This window comes from Uranotaenia lowii, chromosome 2 (assembly GCF_029784155.1).
Source record: "Uranotaenia lowii strain MFRU-FL chromosome 2, ASM2978415v1, whole genome shotgun sequence".
NCBI classification, from domain to species: Eukaryota; Metazoa; Arthropoda; class Insecta; order Diptera; family Culicidae; genus Uranotaenia; species Uranotaenia lowii.
In genome coordinates, this window is record NC_073692.1 from 14,016,610 (window position 1) to 14,036,929 (window position 20,320).

A 20,320-nucleotide genomic window follows, 5' to 3' on the forward strand; every position below is an offset into this window, starting at 1 on the left:
TTTCAATTCATGTTCTAAAATTTATTTATTGATCAAATAAAACTAAATTTTTACTTAACGCGAAGTTGACGACCAGACTTTGTTCGGTTTTTACGAACTTTCGTATAAGCTCTGAAAAAAGTTTTTTTGGTTGTGTTCTACCACTTTAACCTCTTTTTAACAGATCACGTGTTCGGAATGGATGACAGCCTCATTAAGAATACGCTATCGTTTAGCTTTCCGGACGGTGCTGCTGGTCCATTTCTTGTAGAGGTGGCTAGATTTGTCAAAGCATTTGACGCCGACAGAACTACAATGGTAACGAACTATAAAATTGCCGATGAAAGGTCAGTCTACATAAAATTCAAGACAGATCTAAATATGAAGGAGGCTTTAGCTCAAAATCCAGAGATGCATAATTTTGAGTATTTCAACGGTGCCAAGGTGTTAGTAAAGATGGGCATTGCTGGAGGAATAACAAAATATGTTCGACTATTTGATCTTCCTCCGGAGGTTTCAGACTCGGATATAATAGCGGTGCTTTCCAACCATGGCAACGTGAAAAGAGTGATTCCTGAAAGATTTCCAGCAGATCTCGAATTAGATTTGTTTACCGGAGTCCGAGGGGTATATCTTGAATTAAAATAGGAAATACCTACTAGGCTTTATTTCCTCAACCGGCGTGGGCTCATTTTTACGAGGGCTTGTAACAGAGGTGCTATCTTTGCAAGATGGAAGGCCATCTCACAGTGGACTGTCCACAGAACAAAAAGCAGCATCTGGAACAAGTAAAGAAAACAGGTCAAGAAGCACAACAGGCGGGAAGCGCAGATGGGAGCAACGTCAAGCGGCTTTGCAAAATTCAGTTTCATCGTTAAAAGTAGCTGGTGAGGATTCCAATGCAGTTAAATCGGTGTCGATGCGAAAAACGCCGGCGGGGATAGAGGAAGTGAGTCAGGTTGAGGTGGAGGCATCTTCAAAGTTGAAAGAAGCGCTCCAAAATGCTTGTCCTGAAAGTTTCAACGGAAACAATGGCGTTATGGAGACGAATTTTGATAGCACAAACGGTGGACTAAAATGAACACATTCCGATGATTCTACAACCTCAGTAAACACCGACGAGGATAGTTTCGTAAGATCAGGGAGATCCAAGACGCGTCGGGCTAAAAAACGTTCTCTGGAAACTTTGGCCTTGAATCTGGAAGTTTCTTTTCGAGTAAGGTAGGGCGCAGATCAAGCAAATAGATAAAAGTAACTTAACCTAAAATCAACATGTTTTGTAATGTACTTTGTAATTTGATGGTAGGATAGAAAAAAGTGGCCCACTCTCCGGGGATCGCAGCAAGTGCCCGAGCATGGATGTGTTTTTTTTTTCGCCGTCGCGTTTCTCCCGTTTGTTTTCTCGCGAATTAGAAAATACTGTGAATTTTAACTATTTCGGGACTTCTGTTGCGATCGAAACATTTTAAAATTGATTGAAATGCATCCAAATTACTAGCAAAGAAATGCAACTGATGTTTTGTTTTGCTGGACGAATCTTGTGAGATTTCGATTCGCTTTCGGGAGACCGGAGTACGGTTCGGATTTTGTGTGCGCTACGTTCGCGGTTACTAATAGCATTATTTTATTGTTTCGAGTGCCATTCGAAGGTTTATTCTATTTGTTTTATAGTGTCGTTTGGTTTCATCTGCAAGTTACTGTTAGGTTTTCTTTCATCAGATTTCCAAAAGCTAGGAAATTTTGAACAACAAAGTGATAATTTTATGAAGAGGCTCTGCCGCCATTCAGCGATAATTTTTTTTCTCCCCCGTTATGTCAGACAGTTCGTCGGCGTCGTGAGTGTGTGGTTGTTTTGATTTTTGGATAATCTGAAAATTTCCGAAATTGGGGCGATCTGTTTGTGAAAATGTATGGCGTCTGGGTTAAGTGAAAAACCCACACAAATCATCCAATGTCCGGGTTAAGTGGTGAATTTGTTCCTGGAACAAAAAGTTTAAACGTGACGTTGTGGAATATGGGCTTGGGTTTAGTGAGAATGTACTGAAAATCCCTATGCTTCAACATGAACTTGTTGGAACTTTATTGGTGCAAAAAACATCAAATGGTACAAAAGCAGAAAATCTCGGTGAGGATGTTACATTTTTTATTTTTCTAAGCTTTTCTTTCTTTTCTCTACTGTTGACTTTATTGTTGATGAGTTAATGTGAAAGAATCACATATGAAAACCTTTCAAACATAAAAAAATATCGACATCCTTCGGTAGATTTCGGTTCGATGGGGCCACACAAATCCGTGTGAATCGACTCCAACGCACAGTGAGTTCTTCTATCCTTTGATTACTGTGGTTGCCTTTCATTCCTGGAACACACGTTAGTTGGGCGTCTAGTTTTTCAATCGATTCCGATAATACGCTGCATGTTAGAAACGGACCTAATTTTTTCAATTCCGGCAAAGATGTGTAACGGAAGGTTCGGAGTCGAAAGAATTAGGTAAATTTTACTATTGGCCAGGTTTTATTTTTACCCACCCAATCTCCCGACTATTCCGATAATTTTTTTTTCTTTTCAAATTGCTTTTTATTTATTCCAAATTGAAAACATATATTTGAAAATTTTTCACAATAATACTATGTCACAAACTACATTTTCTATGAAGTATCTAATCTTAACTAACTCGACACTTTTCTAAACCTTGCTTCGATAAACGATTTTGCACGGACTCTTACTTTTGTGGAGATTTTCTCAAGTGTGTTCATTTTTGTGCGACGGCTCCTACTTCTTCCCGAAGTGCGAGTGTGCCCTTCCTCATCGGTACCATTTGTCGAACTTCCGTGAGATCCCTTTGAGAGCTGCCTTTTCAAACACGCTTTTCCACTTTCGACTTCTACCATATCCGTTTCAACGTCTGATTCACTGGATGACTTTCGAGACTCCGGTTGGACCACGTTGAGTGACGCACTTGATTCTGGTTTCTTCTGCTTCGTAGATTTGAGAACTTCCGAATAACTGCACTCAGCTTCCGCTCCTAGGTCGTATTTATCCAAAGTTACCTTATCGTCTGGAATTTTCTCTGTTCGTTTGTTGGAAATTATGCTTGGTCTGGCTTTGTTCTTATTCTGAGGGCACTCAACCTTTAGGTGGTCCTCAGCCTTGCAAAGGAAACACTTTTGACACATTCCACCGTGACGTGAAATCGCTTTTCCGGACTTTTCTGCACTGTTATCATTCTAGAAGTCAACCAATTTACTTGAAAATGAAAAAAATTGTAACAAACGGTCGCAAATTGAATTTCCTTTAAAATGAATATAATTTGGTCATTTTAAAATTTAAGTAGTTTTTGTTGTGATTAATTACTTTTGTGACGTGAATTCACGCTAGAATTACCCATTTCCGACTTTAGTACATACATCTTTGATTTCCTGTTCTCTCTGTGGAAATAGAATATTGGTGTCTTCGAATGAGTTGTAAAGAAAACAGTTACCCACAATTTAATGTACGTAGCTTTTCGATTGAATAATAACGAACGAAGTTATGCTTATTTGAAGTTGTGACGTGAATTCACTCAGTTCAAACAGAACAGGGTAGTTGAATGAATTCACGTCACGAATAGTTATACCTGTGGTTATACTGAACCATTATTTGGAGCCTTCAAATTTTATGTACACTTTCAAAAACGATATTCTGTTGTTTCGTCTTTAACAATGATCAATTTTCAGTATCTGCACCTAACTTTTTCCTTATTTTGATTATCACTTAAATAGCAACATATTGAGGGATCATATGTTAAAATTATTACTGCCTTCATTTAAAGATTCACCAAAAAAAAAAAATAATTTTTATTTCAATCTTTTTGTATTTTTATTTCAAAATAATGAACTTATTAAAAAAAATCAACTAAATTATGCTCGATTTGTAAAAATCCGACCATCTTGAGGGTCAAAACAGCTTTCACAGCACATTTTTCGTATAAAATTTAACAAAAAACACATTTTGTGACGTGAATTCACTCATTCGCGCTGTTGTAACTCAACTAGATTTCAACCGATTTCTATTAATTTTAAAGTTTTAGAATCGTCTTATCATTTCCAAAGAAAATTTCATTTTTTATTTAAAAAAACTCAGAGTTTTCTCGTAAAATTAAAAATTTCCCTTTTTTTGTGACGTGAATTCACTCATTTGCGACTGTTTTTGTTTGCTTTTCAAACCAACCACATTGGATATAAATAAATTCTTTTTTCTACAAAATGAAGCCGTGTTTTTTGGCTTCTCAACATACTAAAAATATTTCCAAAAAAAATTCATCCATATATTAAAATTAATGATTTTGTAAAGGTTGTCAAAAACACCACTTTTTTCAACAAAAAAAAACTGATGTTCAAAATCATCTAAAACATGTGTAAAAAAAACTTTTTTCTCTTTTTTCCGTTGGTTTTGTGTGATTTGAATTATCAAAATTATAGACAATTTTGAGATTTTTTGATACGCGAACGGATAAAAATCACTTTTGAGCGGTACAAGCGCGTGGAATGTGTCTTTTGCTTTATGCCTTCATATCTCTACTTCCTCAATCGAAAGGGACGGCTTTACCCTTTCGATTGAGGAAGTAGAGATATGCTGGAATTATTTTTTTTACGTCAATATAGACGCCTCGGACACCGGTGAAAAGATCTAGTTCAAGATCGGCTGGAAATTTCTCCCGTACAAGTCGTTTCACATTTCCATATTTTGACAAAACTGCGGTTATGTCGGAATCGGTAACCTCCGGTGGTAAATCGAAAATCCTTACATACTTTGTGATGCCTCCAGCAACACCCATCTTCAACGTAACAGTTTCTCCAGTGGAATATTCAAAAATGTGATCCTGTGGATTTTGCGCCACCGCATCTTTGAAAGCTTCTTCCGATTTAAACTTTATGAAAAGCGAGCGTTCTTCTGCTATCTTGTATGTCGATTCCATAGATAGCTTATCTGCTGCAAACGCTTTTCAAAACGGGCCACTTCGTACAAACTTGGTCCTGGTGCTCCATCCGGAAACAGAAACGACAACGTGTTTTTAACTAAACCGTCGGCCATCGTAGAACACGTGGTCGATCAACTTTAAGGTTAGGGTACTCAAAACCGCACTTTATTGTTGAAGAGCTCATGAGATATATGTGTTATCTCAACAACGTCAGATCATCAACTGATATAATTTTTTGTTAGAGTGTAGTTTCATTCAAATTCTATTTACGGATCACGTCCGACTGGCACCTTCCTGGGGAACCATGCATGGTCCCACTGTCTGCCTCGTACTTGCCTCCGAGACGCTCGACGGCCTGGCCATGTTGCTGCTAGAGTTGTCGTTTCTGCTGCTGGTGCAGCACTTCCCATGCAGTCGGAGGTTTGGCTGGTATCGACACCGATGGCGACGCACGACATTGCCGTGCCGGATGTGGTTGCTGGAGTTGTTGATTGCCGTGGGCCGACGCCCCACTTATCCTGACGGCACTGTCAATGTACTGGCTCCGAAGCCGGTGATGATGCAGTGGCCATCTGTGCCATCTTCTCTGTGTGGAGCAAAAGCTCCGAATCTTTCTCCCCCGGGTGCAGACCCGCAGGCCCAAAAGCCTCCGCACTAACGACCGAGCACCACACTTTTTTCTCTCCAATTTGCCAAAACCCAACTGACCTCCGGAATTATCGATGACAGGACCGGTTTTTTTTCTTTTTTTCGAGAACTATGGGCTGTCGGATTTTTCAAAAATAAGTTCGATACAGTGGGCCAAATCTGGTCGAACAAGTCCACTCTTGGTTTGTTTTTGATTAGGGGTGGTTTTTTGAACTGTATTTTTGCTCAAATCACACCATTATAAAAGTTCTAAAAATCAACAGTAACAGATGAGTGGCGGATTCAGAGTCAGAGTGAAATATTTTTACGTCAATTTGCATATCACCTCTTTTTCACTCTCCTCGCCAACCAACCTTCACTTTCTTCACTTTCTGAAGGGATGTACATATCCAGTTGAAGCCAATAACGTGCAAGTGGTTTTTGTTTTTTTGACCCTTATATCCTACTTCAGTGGAGCTTTATTTAGCATCAAAAGTTTCGTAGTGACCTTTTACAACCGTAGAAATTGGAGTACAAGACAATAATTAAACTACTCGAGTTGAAAAATAGTTTGAAGTTTACCGTTCTTAACTACAAAGTATAGTGAACTCCTTTTTCAAAATAATTATCGGCGGTGAGGATTATACTGTTGGTTTCTCGCTACTCACAATGAGTAACAAAAACAAGCTCACAGCAAAAGACAAAACCAACAACTTAAAAAGAAGCTGCCAAGAACTGGATCGTTCGAGCGATGCTGAAAGCGATAGTGTCAACTCTTTTGATGGTCTGCTGAGTAAGATGCGATCGCTTTTTGAGGATACAAATGCCAGAATCGATGCTAATGCGACCGAAATTCGCGATGAGATTGGTTCCTTGCGTCAAGAATCGCTACATTTCCAGCAAGAAACGGCAAAGAAGATCGATAATATTACCAACTATTGTGGTGAGTTGAAAGCTGTGACCGAGCGAAATAAGAATTTAGTTGAACGGCTAGAGAGAGCTAACGATCTCTTGCTGTTTGGAGTGCCATTCATCGTCAACGAAAACTTGTCCCAATACACCGTCAAAATTGCTGCCATCCTAGGGTACGGTGAACAGCAACCACTTGTGTACACAAAACGCATCGCAAAAAGTCCTATATCGGCCGGCAGCTCACCGCCAATATTGTTTCAATTTGCCTATCGTGCTGCACGGGACGACTTCTTTTTCCGTTACCTTTCTAATCGGAACCTCACTCTTTCGGACCTTGGATTCCAAGTGGCAACCCGTGTTTACTTCAATGAAAACCTCACCCCCCTGGCTCGTGAAATCAAAGGGAAGGCTGTTAAACTCAAAAAAGCTGGTAAAATTCAAAATGTGTTCACCAAGGCTGGTACTGTTTTCATCAAAGCCAGTGCTAATGATGTCGCGAAGGCTGTTCTTAACCCTGAACAACTTGGTGCTGCAACGGAACAATTAGAGGAGCTGCTGGTGTTGGCGCGTGCTGTTCTACTGTTGCTGCTGCTGCTGCTGTGTTTTTCTGCTGTTTTTTTTTTCTCTTATACTGGGTCAAAATAGGGCCACTTGCATTAATCAAATTAATCAATTATGAAGTTTTACATAATTAAGAAAGATGTGCATCTTGTTTTTTATTCTACTCTAATCTTTCCTTCTAGCTTGGTAACTCTCTCTTTAAAATTAAATGTAAGAATGCTCGATAATGGCTAACAATGTTGATTACAATGCCCGTACGTGTTTGGATTTTTCAAGTATTCCTCGCGCCGTTATGAATGCTGCTTTACCGGATGACAAGGTGAATATCTGCCATATGAATATTCAGAGTATCTGCGCCAGAGGTTTTAGCAAGTTTAGCGAATTTAAGCAGTTCTTTCTGAATGGTAAAATTGATATTATCTGTTTATCGGAAACCTGGCTTAACTCAAGTTTATCGGATGATGTTTTATCAATGGAAGGTTTCAATTTAATTCGTAACGATAGAGCCTACGGTCGAGGTGGAGGTTTATGTGTGTTTGTAAGACATGGAATCAACTACAGAATAATCGATAAATCAGAAATTTATGCTGCTGTAGGAGATGTTACTGAGTTTATTTTCGTTGAACTGCAATGTTTTTCAAGAAAATTCTTAGTTGGATTGTTCTATAACCCTCCAAGGAACAACTGTACTGAAAAATTGTTCCAAAAACTTTCTGAGATATCTTTGCTGTATAACGACATGGCAATCCTAGGTGATTTTAACATAGATCCTACTAAGTATAATGCAGTGTCGAACCAATTTTGTAGCGTTCTTGAGTATTTTGGATTTGGCTGTGTTAATGATAATCCTACTCATCATTATCAAGCAGGTAGTTCATTAATCGATCTTCTGATGACGAACAACCTGGAGTTCGTTCAAAACTTCAACCAAGTGTCGGCCCCTGGTTTTTCTAGACATGACGTTATTTTTGCATCGCTGAATATTCCGAAAAGAGTTTCGGTCGAACCTGTTACAATGAGGAACTATGCGAGAATCGATTTGCCAAGACTGGAATATGCAGCTAACTCGATTGATTGGTCAAATTTACATTCAATTGGTGACGTTGATATGGCTGTTGATTGTTTGAATGTAACTATCTTAGAACTGTTCGAATCCTTCGTTCCGATACGCATTTCAACACCTAGAGTTAGAAATAAGTGGTTTAACAACGACATCTTAAGGGCGATGATCGAGAGAGATCTAGCGTATAGATACTGGATTGATTGTAGAAGTGATTTTTCTCATTCAGAATACAAGCGCCTTCGGAATCGCGTAACTACTTTGATAAATAAAGCAAAAGCTAGCTTTATTCAGCGATCTGTTGGACATGCTGACTCTAGTAGGGTGTTATGGAAAAGGTTGAAAGACATAGCAGTGAGACCGTCTAACAACGCAAGTGAAAACGTATTTTCTAACACTGCTGAAGAAATCAATAACCACTTTGCCACGAGTTTTACGACCGACGAACACAATTTTGCTTGCCCTCCTGCGAATCCATACGGCTTCAGATTTTCAGCGATATCTGAAAATGACGTCATTCTTGCCATCTCATCTATAAAATCGAACGCTGTTGGATCGGACAACATTCCTATCAGATTTTTGAAGTTGATTTTACCATCATTGATCAATCCGATCACGTTTATCTTCAACTTAATTATATCAACTTCAAAATTCCCTAGAGCCTGGAAAATGGCGAAAATACTTCCTATTCGTAAAAAAGGGAAAAGCTTGGATTTGAACAATCTTCGTCCAATCAGCATTTTATGTACATTATCGAAGATGTTCGAAAAAATTGTGAAACGCCAAATTAACAATTATTTGAACGCAACGAATCTACTTAACTGCAATCAATCGGGATTTAGATCCGGTCATAGTACGACTACAGCACTACTAAAAGTACACGACGATATTCATGCTACTGTTGACAAGAAAGGTACTGCATTTCTAATGATGATCGATTTTTCCAAAGCTTTCGACCGGGTTTCACATGTCAAACTACTGCGGAAACTATCTTCGAAGTTTAACTTTTCTGGCATGGCTGTGAATTTGATTCAGTCCTATTTGTCTGGCAGAACACAAGTTGTGTGTATTGATGGAATTTGTTCAGATCCTGTTCCGGTTATCTCGGGAGTACCGCAGGGTTCAGTTTTGGGCCCTTTGCTGTTTTGCTTGTTTATCAACGATTTGCCAGAAATCATTAAACACTGTCAAATACACATGTTCGCTGATGATGTCCAACTTTACCTCTGCTCCTCTACCAGCTCACTTGAAGAAATGGCCCGACAGCTGAATGACGATTTGATGTGCATACAAGTTTGGTCTGATAGAAATATGCTTCCAATCAATGCTTCGAAATCTAACGTTATGGTCATCACTCGTAACAGAACGATTTCTGACCTACCGGTCATTACTCTAGGATCAGCTAATGTTTTGTATGTCGATAAAGTATGCAATCTTGGAATCATTTTCCAAAGTAACCTGGAGTGGGACCACCAAGTCAACGCACAATGTGGAAAAATTTATGCAATCCTACGCCAATTGAAATTATCGGCAAGCATGCTTCCACCGCATTTGAAATTAAAAATAGCTAAAACTCTAATTTTACCACACCTAACCTTTGGATCTGAGTTTTTGTTAAATGCGTCAACTATGGCGATGGATCGATTACGTATCGCAATCAATCATTGTATCAGATGGATTTTCAAGCTAGATCGTTACGCCAGGATGAGCCGCCATCATAAGAGTTTCATAGGCTGCTCGTTTTACGAATTCTTCAAACACCGTACAAACATAATGATTCAAAAGATATATACAACAGCGACACCTGATTATCTCTACCAGAAACTTATTCCCTTCCGAAGTAATCGTGTAAGAAAGTTGGTAATTCCAAGAAACTTTACTTCCCACTACAATGGCACACTGTTTGTACGAGGCATTGTCTACTGGAACCAGTTACCTGATGAAATCAAAATGGTTATCAACATTGGTATGTTTAAGAGAGAGTGTTTAGCCAGGTTAGATTAGGAAAAGATGAAAGTAGGTACCTAGTTTAGTTCGAGAGTTTGTGAATTAAAAATCCCAGTTATAACCAATTGCAGTGTTTTATAAGATTGTATCTTAAATTGCAATGATAAATAAAAACAACAAACAAACAAACAAAACAACCTTCTGCTATAGACCGATTTTTCTGGTTAAACCATTGTCCTCGTACCTGCTTTGAAGCCGTCTTGCCGTCTTCGCAACTCTGACCAACCCGTAGATACTCGGGTCGACGGTTAGACATATCGTGACCTGTGCTAGGAAACCTCAACGCTCACCCCCGGATCTTCATGGCCGTTTTTCGCTTTCACTGCGCGCCAGGTTCTTTCCTTAATAAGGACCACCTTGGTCGCTAAAGCCTTTGAACTATCGTTCTCCCAATCTCGTTTTTTTAACTTTGTTATTCTTCTAAGCATCAGTTACTATGTAGCTTGCTGGGTCCAAAACCTGATAAATAAATTGGTTTGGTTGAGTTTTGATATCAGAATGAGCTTATTTCAATTATTTAATTATTCTCAATTGTTACTTTTTTTAGCTACAGCATCAAGAACACGTCCATCGTGCGGAAAAATGCTAGGAAGGCTTGAATGGTAACCTGAAATCATGCTTCAAGTGCGTGGGTAAGATAACTCCACCGACATATTGTCGTTCCTACGACTGACACTGTGGGGATAAAACTTGATTCTTCCAAAATGGACATCGTAGGAAAATGGCTTATCACTGACGTGTAACATTCTCAGAGGAAAGTTTTCGAATGGTTTGTTAATGATTGATTTATTTTTCTGTAAGTCAAGGCTAGTGTTGCATGTTGTTCTATTTTTTTTATTAAATTTTGATACTTTTCTGTTCAAAAAAAGATTGCGATTTTATCATCGCTTAAGGATGCCTATAAAAACTTCATAATTAACTTTGCAAAAAGCACCCGAGGAAAACTCCATTACGCAACTCGACCAAGGAAGTCACAATAAATGCAAGTTAAAGGTCACACGGAATAAGAGGGAAGTTTACTACAAACACAAATGTTTGTTAACATTTTTTTTTCTCCAACGCGAGGGTGCCCACCACCAGAACTCGTAGGAGTGTCGCCGCTGTTGATTCTCACCCTGATTTACTACCCGACTAACAATGTGCATTAAAATGGCAGCACCGAGTAGTGGAAAATGTGCTGCGGCAACAAGAAGCATCAACAAAAACATCAACAACAGTCAGTAAGTCAGTAGTCAGTAGAGATAGACTTAGTTAGTTAACCTGTCGGTCGGCCTAACTAAATAATCGTGGTACAGATATCTCGCCACTTCGCGCGTTGGGAGATGTGTATAAAAATCGGCGAAACGGCTCTATTTGTTCTGTTGCCTCTGCTCCGCGAGGTGGTGAATTCAGGAAGTAGATACCAGTGCAAGTTGATCTGATCCCGTTGCCAAGCAAGGAGCCCGGAAGAAGTAAAAATGAAGTTCCTTGCTTCGACCATCGTTTCAATTTCGTTGATCCTTGCGCTCAGCGTGGGAGACAGCAGGGCGGAAATTGGTAAGAGTGACAAATTTTCCGGATAAAAAAGGTGTGAAAGTGCTTAAAAGTTGGTTTCTCCCAAAAATAGCGGAAGTGCTGTCTGGAGTTTGTCATACGGAGGATCCGAAATTTTCGGAATGTGTCGCGGATGTGGTTGACAAGATAAGGCCTAACATTGCCTCCGGCAATTTTGGCAAGGATCGCGTAGCCGTTCCTCTCGATCCGTACTGGATGGATAAGATGGACATCGATCATGGGCGTAGCTTCCGGTGTTTTCTGCGAAATGTAACCATCGAGGGAGTGAGCACGTTCCAGATTCTTAAGATCAAGTAATTGTGGACATTTTTTGGACTGATTGTGTGTGATGATGAAAAGTGAAATGTGTTGTTGTTTTTTGTTTCGTCAACAGAAAGGATATTCCGGCAAAGAGGTTTAACATCACTGTGAGGATACCGAAGCTTTTCGTTTTCGGAAAGTACGATTTGGATATGAACATACTGCTGCTGAAAATTTCAGGCAAAGGAGACTTCAATTTGACTTTAGGTGAGTAACCTTCGGATCTCTAGAATTGTTACTGACAAACTGATCACCTTTTTAAAATTTTTGTTCGTTGAATGATTTAGAATGTTCGAAATCAAATTCAATTATTTATTCATGTTCAATTAAAATTCCATTCAAATCAACAAAAATCAGAAATTATTATTCGAATGTAGGTAGTCGAAGAACAGAATATTATTTTTGAAGGAAATTTGAGGTTTGGGTTTTCAAATGTTCTAACAATAATTGAATAAGAATCTAGTGAAAAATCCAGACTATAATCTTGTGTTTCAAAAAGATAAAAACAGAATTTAAATTTTTGAAACCTATTGATGTTTGAACATAATAAACTATATTGCAGAAGTTTTCAAATTTTTGTTCTTTGTGAATGCATCTTAGTTTGCAAAATTTTGAAAGTGAAAATGTACAGAAAAATTGGCCATTACTTTAGCAAAATTTGAGATATCAATCTCAAAAAATTAGAATCGAAGCACTTAACTGTTCGAAACAAAACTAATGGTGCTAAAACTATTTAACTCTCAAATATGCTTTAAAAAGTGTTTGTTTTCAAGGTTATTGTTCCTTAGATTGATTAATTTCTGAAAAAAAACGATTAATATTTAATATTTTAAAGCTGCTTTCATAGGAGGTAATCGCAAATTAAAATGAATAAGCATAAAACTGCGATAACCTCTCTGAAGAAAAACATAATCTTATTTTTTCTATCGACGCAAACAAAAACAAGAACTTTGAAATTTTAAATATGACAACTTGTATTTATTTTGAAGAATAAAAATTCGAAAAACTAAACGGGTTTTAAAAAATTTCATAATTTTGGAAATTTTTAGCAAGTCTACGAGTTTTGAGAACTTGCGAAATTCGAATATTTTGAGAGTTCAACGAATTCGAAAAATTCTGATTATGAAGTCTATAATTTCTATAGATTTCAAAATTTAAATTTTTTTTCAGAAAATAAATTTTTTTCAATTTTTCCAAAAAATTTAAGGTTTTTGAAAATTTTTAATGTGTATTTCTTAGAATTTTAAGATGTTTTTTAATTTTCAAGATTATTTAGAAGTTTCCAATTAGACTGTCGATAATTTTGAGCACCATGATTATTATGAAAATTTGAACAAATTTGTATTTAGATATAGCCATTGCTTGAAAAATCTATTCTTGAAAATTATCAATTTTTAGAATGAGAAATTTTTTAAAAAAACTGGAACACTTCAAGAGTTTTCAAATTTAAATATTTTGCGGCACTTTGACATGATATGAATTTTTGGTTTTTAGATGATAAAGGTTTTTCAGTATTGGAAATATGCCAATTTTAATCAAATTTAAAATTCGAAAAGCGTTGAGAGTTTTAATTTTTTGAGAACTTGGGCTATATTATGACATGTTTAAGAGCATTTGGAATGATGAAAAACCTTGAAAAATGTAAGAAACTTTTAAAACTTTAAAAATATTGCGAAAGCTAATTTCAAAAATTTTGAAAATATAAAAGTTAGAGGTCTGAGAATTTCCATAGATCAAATTTGACTTATCAATATGTTTTGAGAATTATTTTAAAAATTGATGATTTCAATTTTTGGAGATTAGCGAATCTAAATTTTAATTTTTTTTAATATTCATTTAGGAATAAAAAAAATCCAAAAACTGAATCATAAAAATTATGAGAGTTTTGGATACTTTGACTATGTCTAAAGTTTTAAGTTATTCAAATAGTTTAATTTTTTTGAAAAGTTTGTCATTTTGAAAAATATTGGAATGTAAAAATAATCCATTATTTAGAGATTTTGTTTGATTGAAGATTTTATCAGTTGATTTAAGAATTTCAATGACAAGACAAAATTTACAGAAAATTCTAATATATTATGAATCTCTTCGTCTGAATTTTCGATAGATTTGACAATTGTAACCATGTTGAGGATCATGGTTGGAAAAAGTGTAGAAGAATTTGGCAAATCATATAATTTTGGATATTTTGTATTTGAAATGAGTCCATCTGTAAATGTTAGATTGACAAAGAAGTTGAAGAAAATGGAAAAACTTTTTGTCATGAATATGTCGAAAAAAATACCTAATACATTGTACAAGGTTTGAACACGCAATCTCCGGCTTTCTAGGCCAACGCATTTCCGATTTTTCTACAGGAGTCAGGAGTTTTTTCATTTCATTTAACTTCTTTGCCAATATAACCTTCGATGATGGAGCTATTTTTGGCATTTCGTATATTTTTAAATTTGTAAAAAACTTAAAATTCTGAAAATTGTGTGAATATTTGGAAAATTAAAGGGCATTGGCAATTTAAGATTTTTGACAATTTTGACAATTTTGTTTTGAAAATTTTAAAAATTTGGAGAGCTTTAAAAATTTTAACGATATAAAGGGCTTTAAGGTTATTGAAGAAATTTGACAAATATGAATTTAAAAAAATTTGAAAAGGTGGAGGTTTTCAAGATTTAAGAAATTAAAAGAAAGAAGAGTTTAAATTTTTTTGAAAATTAAAAAAAAAATAAGAATAATAGGAACAGAGATAATTTCGATGATTTTGATATTTTGTGGAGTGCTAAAGTATTCAAATTTAAGAGTATTTAAGAAAACATTGAAATTTATTTTTGAATCTTAAAGTTTTAAAACAAAAATAAATTAAAAATCCTTACAAATATAAGAATTATTTGTAAACTTTCAAAGTTTTGAGAACTTTGAAATTTTAATGTAAGATTAGTTTTTTTTTTTGGGAATTTTTGGTTCATAGATAATTTGAGAATTTAAAAAAAATCCCAGGATTGCTTAATTATTAAATTTTTAAGAATTTTCGAGAAAAATGTGATTTTTTTAATTTTTGATCATCAGAATCAAAAGTATTTTGTAACACAAAATTTTCAAATACAGTACTCACTAGTAAATCAGGCACTTTTGTTCGGAAAAGATTGGTAAATGGAGAAAAATTTAAAAAACAAATAAAAATTGTCAAAATTGAAAAAAAAAATTTAAAAAGCTGTAAAAACAGCTAAAATTGATAAAAATGTATAAATTGTTTAAATTTAAAAAATCGTAAAAAGTGTTAAAATTGTAAAAATTGTAAAAACTGTGAAAATCGTTAAAAGTTTCACAATTATAACAATTTTTACAATTTAAATTAAAACAAATTAAATTTTAAAAACCATAGTTGATAAAATTGTAAAAATTGTCAAGATTGTAAAAATTGTAAAAATTGTTAAAATTATAAAAATTGTAAAAATTGTAAAAATTGTCAAAATTGTCAAAATTGTCAAAATTGTCAAAATTGTCAAAATTGTCAAAATTGTCAAAATTGTCAAAATTGTCAAAATTGGCAAAATTGTCAAAATTGTCAAAATTGTCAAAATTGTCAAAATTGTCAAAATTGTCAAAATTGTCAAAATTGTCAAAATTGTCAAAATTGTCAAAATTGTCAAAATTGTCAAAATTGTCAAAATTGTCAAAATTGTCAAAATTGTCAAAATTGTCAAAATTGTCAAAATTGTCAAAATTGTCAAAATTGTCAAAATTGTCAAAATTGTCAAAATTGTCAAAATTGTCAAAATTGTCAAAATTGTCAAAATTGTCAAAATTGTCAAAATTGTCAAAATTGTCAAAATTGTCAAAATTGTCAAAATTGTCAAAATTGTCAAAATTGTCAAAATTGTCAAAATTGTCAAAATTGTCAAAATTGTCAAAATTGTCAAAATTGGCAAAATTGGCAAAATTGTCAAAATTGTCAAAATTGTCAAAATTGACAAAATTGTCAAAATTGTCAAAATTGTCAAAATTGTCAAAATTGTCAAAATTGTCAAAATTGTCAAAATTGTCAAAATTTTCAAAATTGTCAAAATTGTCAAAATTGTCAAAATTGTCAAAATTGTCAAAATTGTCAAAATTGTCAAAATTGTCAAAATTGTCAAAATTGTCAAAATTGTCAAAATTGTCAAAATTTTCAAAATTGTCAAAATTGGCAAAATTGGCAAAATTGTCAAAATTGTCAAAATTGTCAAAATTGACAAAATTGTCAAAATTGTCAAAATTGTCAAAATTGTCAAAATTGTCAAAATTGTCAAAATTGTCAAAATTGTCAAAATTGTCAAAATTGTCAAAATTGTCAAAATTGTCAAAATTGTCAAAATTGTCAAAATTGTCAAAATTGTCAAAATTGTCAAAATTGTCAAAATTGTCAAAATTGTCAAAATTGTCAAAATTGTCAAAATTGTCAAAATTGTCAAAATTGTCAAAATTGTCAAAATTGTCAAAATTGTCAAAATTGTCAAAATTGTCAAAATTGTCAAAATTGTCAAAATTGTCAAAATTGTCAAAATTGTCAAAATTGTCAAAATTGTCAAAATTGTCAAAATTGTCAAAATTGTCAAAATTGTCAAAATTGTCAAAATTGTCAAAATTGTCAAAATTGTCAAAATTGTCAAAATTGTCAAAATTGTCAAAATTGTCAAAATTGTCAAAATTGTCAAAATTGTCAAAATTGTCAAAATTGTCAAAATTGTCAAAATTGTAAAAATTGTCAAAATTGTCAAAATTGTCAAAATTGTCAAAATTGTCAAAATTGTCAAAATTGTCAAAATTGTCAAAACTGTTAAAATTGTCAAAATTGTCAAAATTGACAAAATTTTCAAAATTGTCAAAATTGTCAAAAGTGTCAAAAGTGTCAAAATTGTGTAAGATTTAAAAAAATCTTCTACACAGTACTGAGTTTCGCAAGATTTTATTCAAATGTGTTTTGTTAGCATAATTGGTTGAATAACTCTTCTGAATCGAAGCAATCGAATGATCTTTATTTTGGAATACTGTGGTTTAATTACAATCTTACGATTGCTTTGATTCAGAAGATTTCTCAATTTAAATTGATTGAATTTCAAATAATATTTTTTGAAAATTCAAGATCGAAGATATAAATTCCTTTTTTTATTTATTTCAGGCAACACCTTGGTTAGTCTCAAGCTGCAGTATTTCGCAGACACCAAGGACGGAAAAGACTACATGCAGTACCGTCCGCTGGAGATCAAATTCAAATTCGACAAGGCCGAGTTCTATCTGAAGAATCTGTTCAACGGCGATCCGGCCCTGGAGAAAATTGGCAACCAGGCCATCAACGCCGATCCGCACGTGCTGCTGGAGGAAGTGAGGCCATCGATGGAACAACAGCTGCGGGATTCACTGACCGACATCTCGAATACTGTGGTGAGGGGCTCGGAAATTCTGGAACTGCTGCCTCCGTAAGCGTTTGTTGAGGGTCGAGTGCACGTGTGTAACTTTATTCAATCGATTCCAAAGAATTAAAGCTGTAGGGTAATAGGTTTATGAATTTGTTTTATTCCCTGAGAAAATTCTACTAAGAAATGATTTCATCTCCTTATCAATGCAAAGCTCAAACAATAAACTACATTATTCATCGAAAGTCAGATGTTATCCAGACGTTTATCTTCTCACTATGGCATCGCGTGTAATTGTTGAATTTGATTGAGCGCTGACTGACATATCTGAATGTTCCTAGCTCATCGCCTTTGCTTGTCATTTCAAGTTTTCAAACAATATGTGATAAACACAAACTTACTGAATGGAACTGAGAATAAGAAATAAAAATAATAGAAGACATTCTAGGATTCAAACATGAAATATATTAAAGTGGACGATTTACTTTGAGCAATACTGTTTTGCGGCTTGGATATTTGATTGATGGTTGTGACCAACTAATTGCGTCCAGAATTTTAATAACGACTGTTATAACGGGTTTCTGTCTCTGTCAATCACTTGATTCAGATGGAAATTTACATTTTTCTTCGATTAATATAGATTGCTCAACCTTTTGTAAATTCTATCGTTGTTTATTATACATACGATAACCATTTACCGTAGAGCTTAAAGCGTTAGAAATAATAATCATTTTTTAATTTATTATGCTATATATGTTAAAACACATCAAAAACCATGGTTTCTTTTATTTGTAGGGGAGAGCCCACTGCGACCAGTAGTTGATCTATTGTGGCAATTACCCCGCGTTACTCTTTGATATCAGGCTCACCTGTACTAGGTATCAATTGAAGTGACAGTTGATTGCTGATTGAGCATCTTGTCCCAATCGTGCATGATATCAAAGATATATGATATAATTTTCTTAGGGCTTATGTGCAACCATAAGTTTTGAGCGCTTATTAACTTTGCCCCAAGTATACGCTCTCTTCGATCGAGGAGGGCGCAGCAGTTGCATAGTAGGCACTCTGCAGTTTCTTTTTCGAACATACAGAACCTACAGTCATCGTTTTGGATAATGTTTATCCTTTCGATATGCTGTTTTATTTGAACAATATTCGGTCAATAGACCTATTTATATAAGGACTTAACTCGGACTTAACCTGTTTATATAAGGACTTAACTTACTTAAGTTCAACGTGTTTTTTGAGTGTCGAGCGCTTGGTTCAATTAAGCTCTTCGCCTGAGCCCTCTGCTGTTCTCCAGTTGGAAACAATAGTGGTGCTCTCCCAGTTCTTGAGCTCCACAGTCGAGACACTTTTCGATACTCCGTAGAAAGGTTCAGGTACAATCAAAAGTCCCTTAGATTCATCCCTTAGCTATAAGCTGATTAGCTTCTCCGTTCCCTAGGATATCGCAGTGGCCTGGTACTCAGAATAAAAGTACTCTGTTCCGTATGGCTAGATTTCTTAGTGCAACAATACACTCGCATACTAGTTTGGAGTAACATGTGAACGTACTAAGTGTTCGAAAAGCCAAAACCTTGGACCAAGCTGCTGGGAAAATACACGCTGCCAATCCAAGCGAAGGTGGAAAAAGCTATCTCCTGAAAGTCCGTAGCGCCGAACAAGCAACGAAACTGACCCTCATCAATCAACTTATCGACGGGACACCTGTGTCGATCAGTCTACACCCAACACTCAACGTCAGCCAGTGTGTTGTCTCATGCCGGGAAGTACTCGGAATGAGCGACGATGAACTAACTGAATGCCTAGCTGATCAGGGAGTTACACGCGTGTATCGCTTCCTGAAAAAGGTAAATGGTGAAAAAGTACCTACGAACACCATGGTCATTACCACGAATGGATCCACACCCCCAACACACATATTCTTCGGATACATCAGAGTGCAAACCAGGCCCTATTATCCACGCCCCCTGATGTGCTACAACTGTGGCAAATTCGGGCACACTAAAACGCTGCCAAGTGAAAGCTGTTTGCTTAAAGTGTGGTGCCGCTGAGGTACATCCTGAGTGCTCTAACAAAGCACATTGTCTCAACTGTGGCGGTTCCCATTCAGCAATCAACCGATCCTGCCCAAAGCAAATGGAAGAGCAAGCCATCGTCCGGATCCGCGTGGATCAGGGAATCTCCCAAGCTGCTGCCGCAAGAGAACACCAATCCCACATCGCAACCGCCAAAAATTATAGCTCTGTTCAGAACCGAATGGATGCAATTAGGAACAATATTGAAACCGATGAAAAGGACCAACGAATTAAACAGCTGGAGAAGGAAATTCAGGAGCTCACTACACAACTGTTTAAACTACAATCAGCCACAGAACGAGAAGCAGAAAGCGAGGAATCATCAATCGATTCCGATGACACCATGGTTTCGGAATCCAGCAACCCCTTGTCTACTCCTAAAAGAAATTGAAACCGAGAATCATCAGAAGAACGACAATCTAAATCAAATATGGAACCCGAAAAGAAAAATCATCAGTCATCAAATCCACCCAAACCGGCCAAAAAAAAAGTCCCGCAAAAACAATTAGCTATCCTCTCATTCGAACTGTTCCACTTAGGCTTCCTGTACTATCCGGTAAGTCTTATTTTTTCTATATGGCCTTAATAAGCAATACAACTCCGGATACTGACGAACCACCAAGAACTAATCAACTAAATGAAGCCGTTACCCCCCCCCATAAATACCATCACAACAAACCCTTCCCCTGGACCACATACACCGCCACCCACCCAAAAAAAGAAATATACATTCGCCCTCCAATGGAACCTACGAGGTCTGAGAGCCCGAGCATCAGAAATTCAATTATTGATTATGAATTTCTCCCCCATCGTCCTAGCTTTTCAAGAGACCCTAGTGCGTCGAAACCAAATTCCCCAAAATTACATAAAAGGATACCAACTCCACCTCAACA

The 20,320-nt window shown here is 35.8% G+C and overlaps 1 protein-coding gene across 1 annotated transcript; it reads left to right on the forward strand.

The window, feature by feature from the left end:
* The first annotated feature begins 11,392 nt into the window (after nucleotides 1–11,392).
* On the forward strand, nucleotides 11,393–17,494 carry LOC129746657 (uncharacterized). The gene is made up of 4 exons (XM_055740449.1): nucleotides 11,393–11,641; nucleotides 11,712–11,952; nucleotides 12,033–12,166; nucleotides 17,112–17,494. Exons 1-4 carry the CDS (start codon nucleotides 11,563–11,565, stop codon nucleotides 17,411–17,413), a joined length of 756 nt encoding a protein of 251 aa, XP_055596424.1. The 5' UTR covers nucleotides 11,393–11,562; the 3' UTR covers nucleotides 17,414–17,494.
* Nucleotides 17,495–20,320: the final 2,826 nt, after the last annotated feature.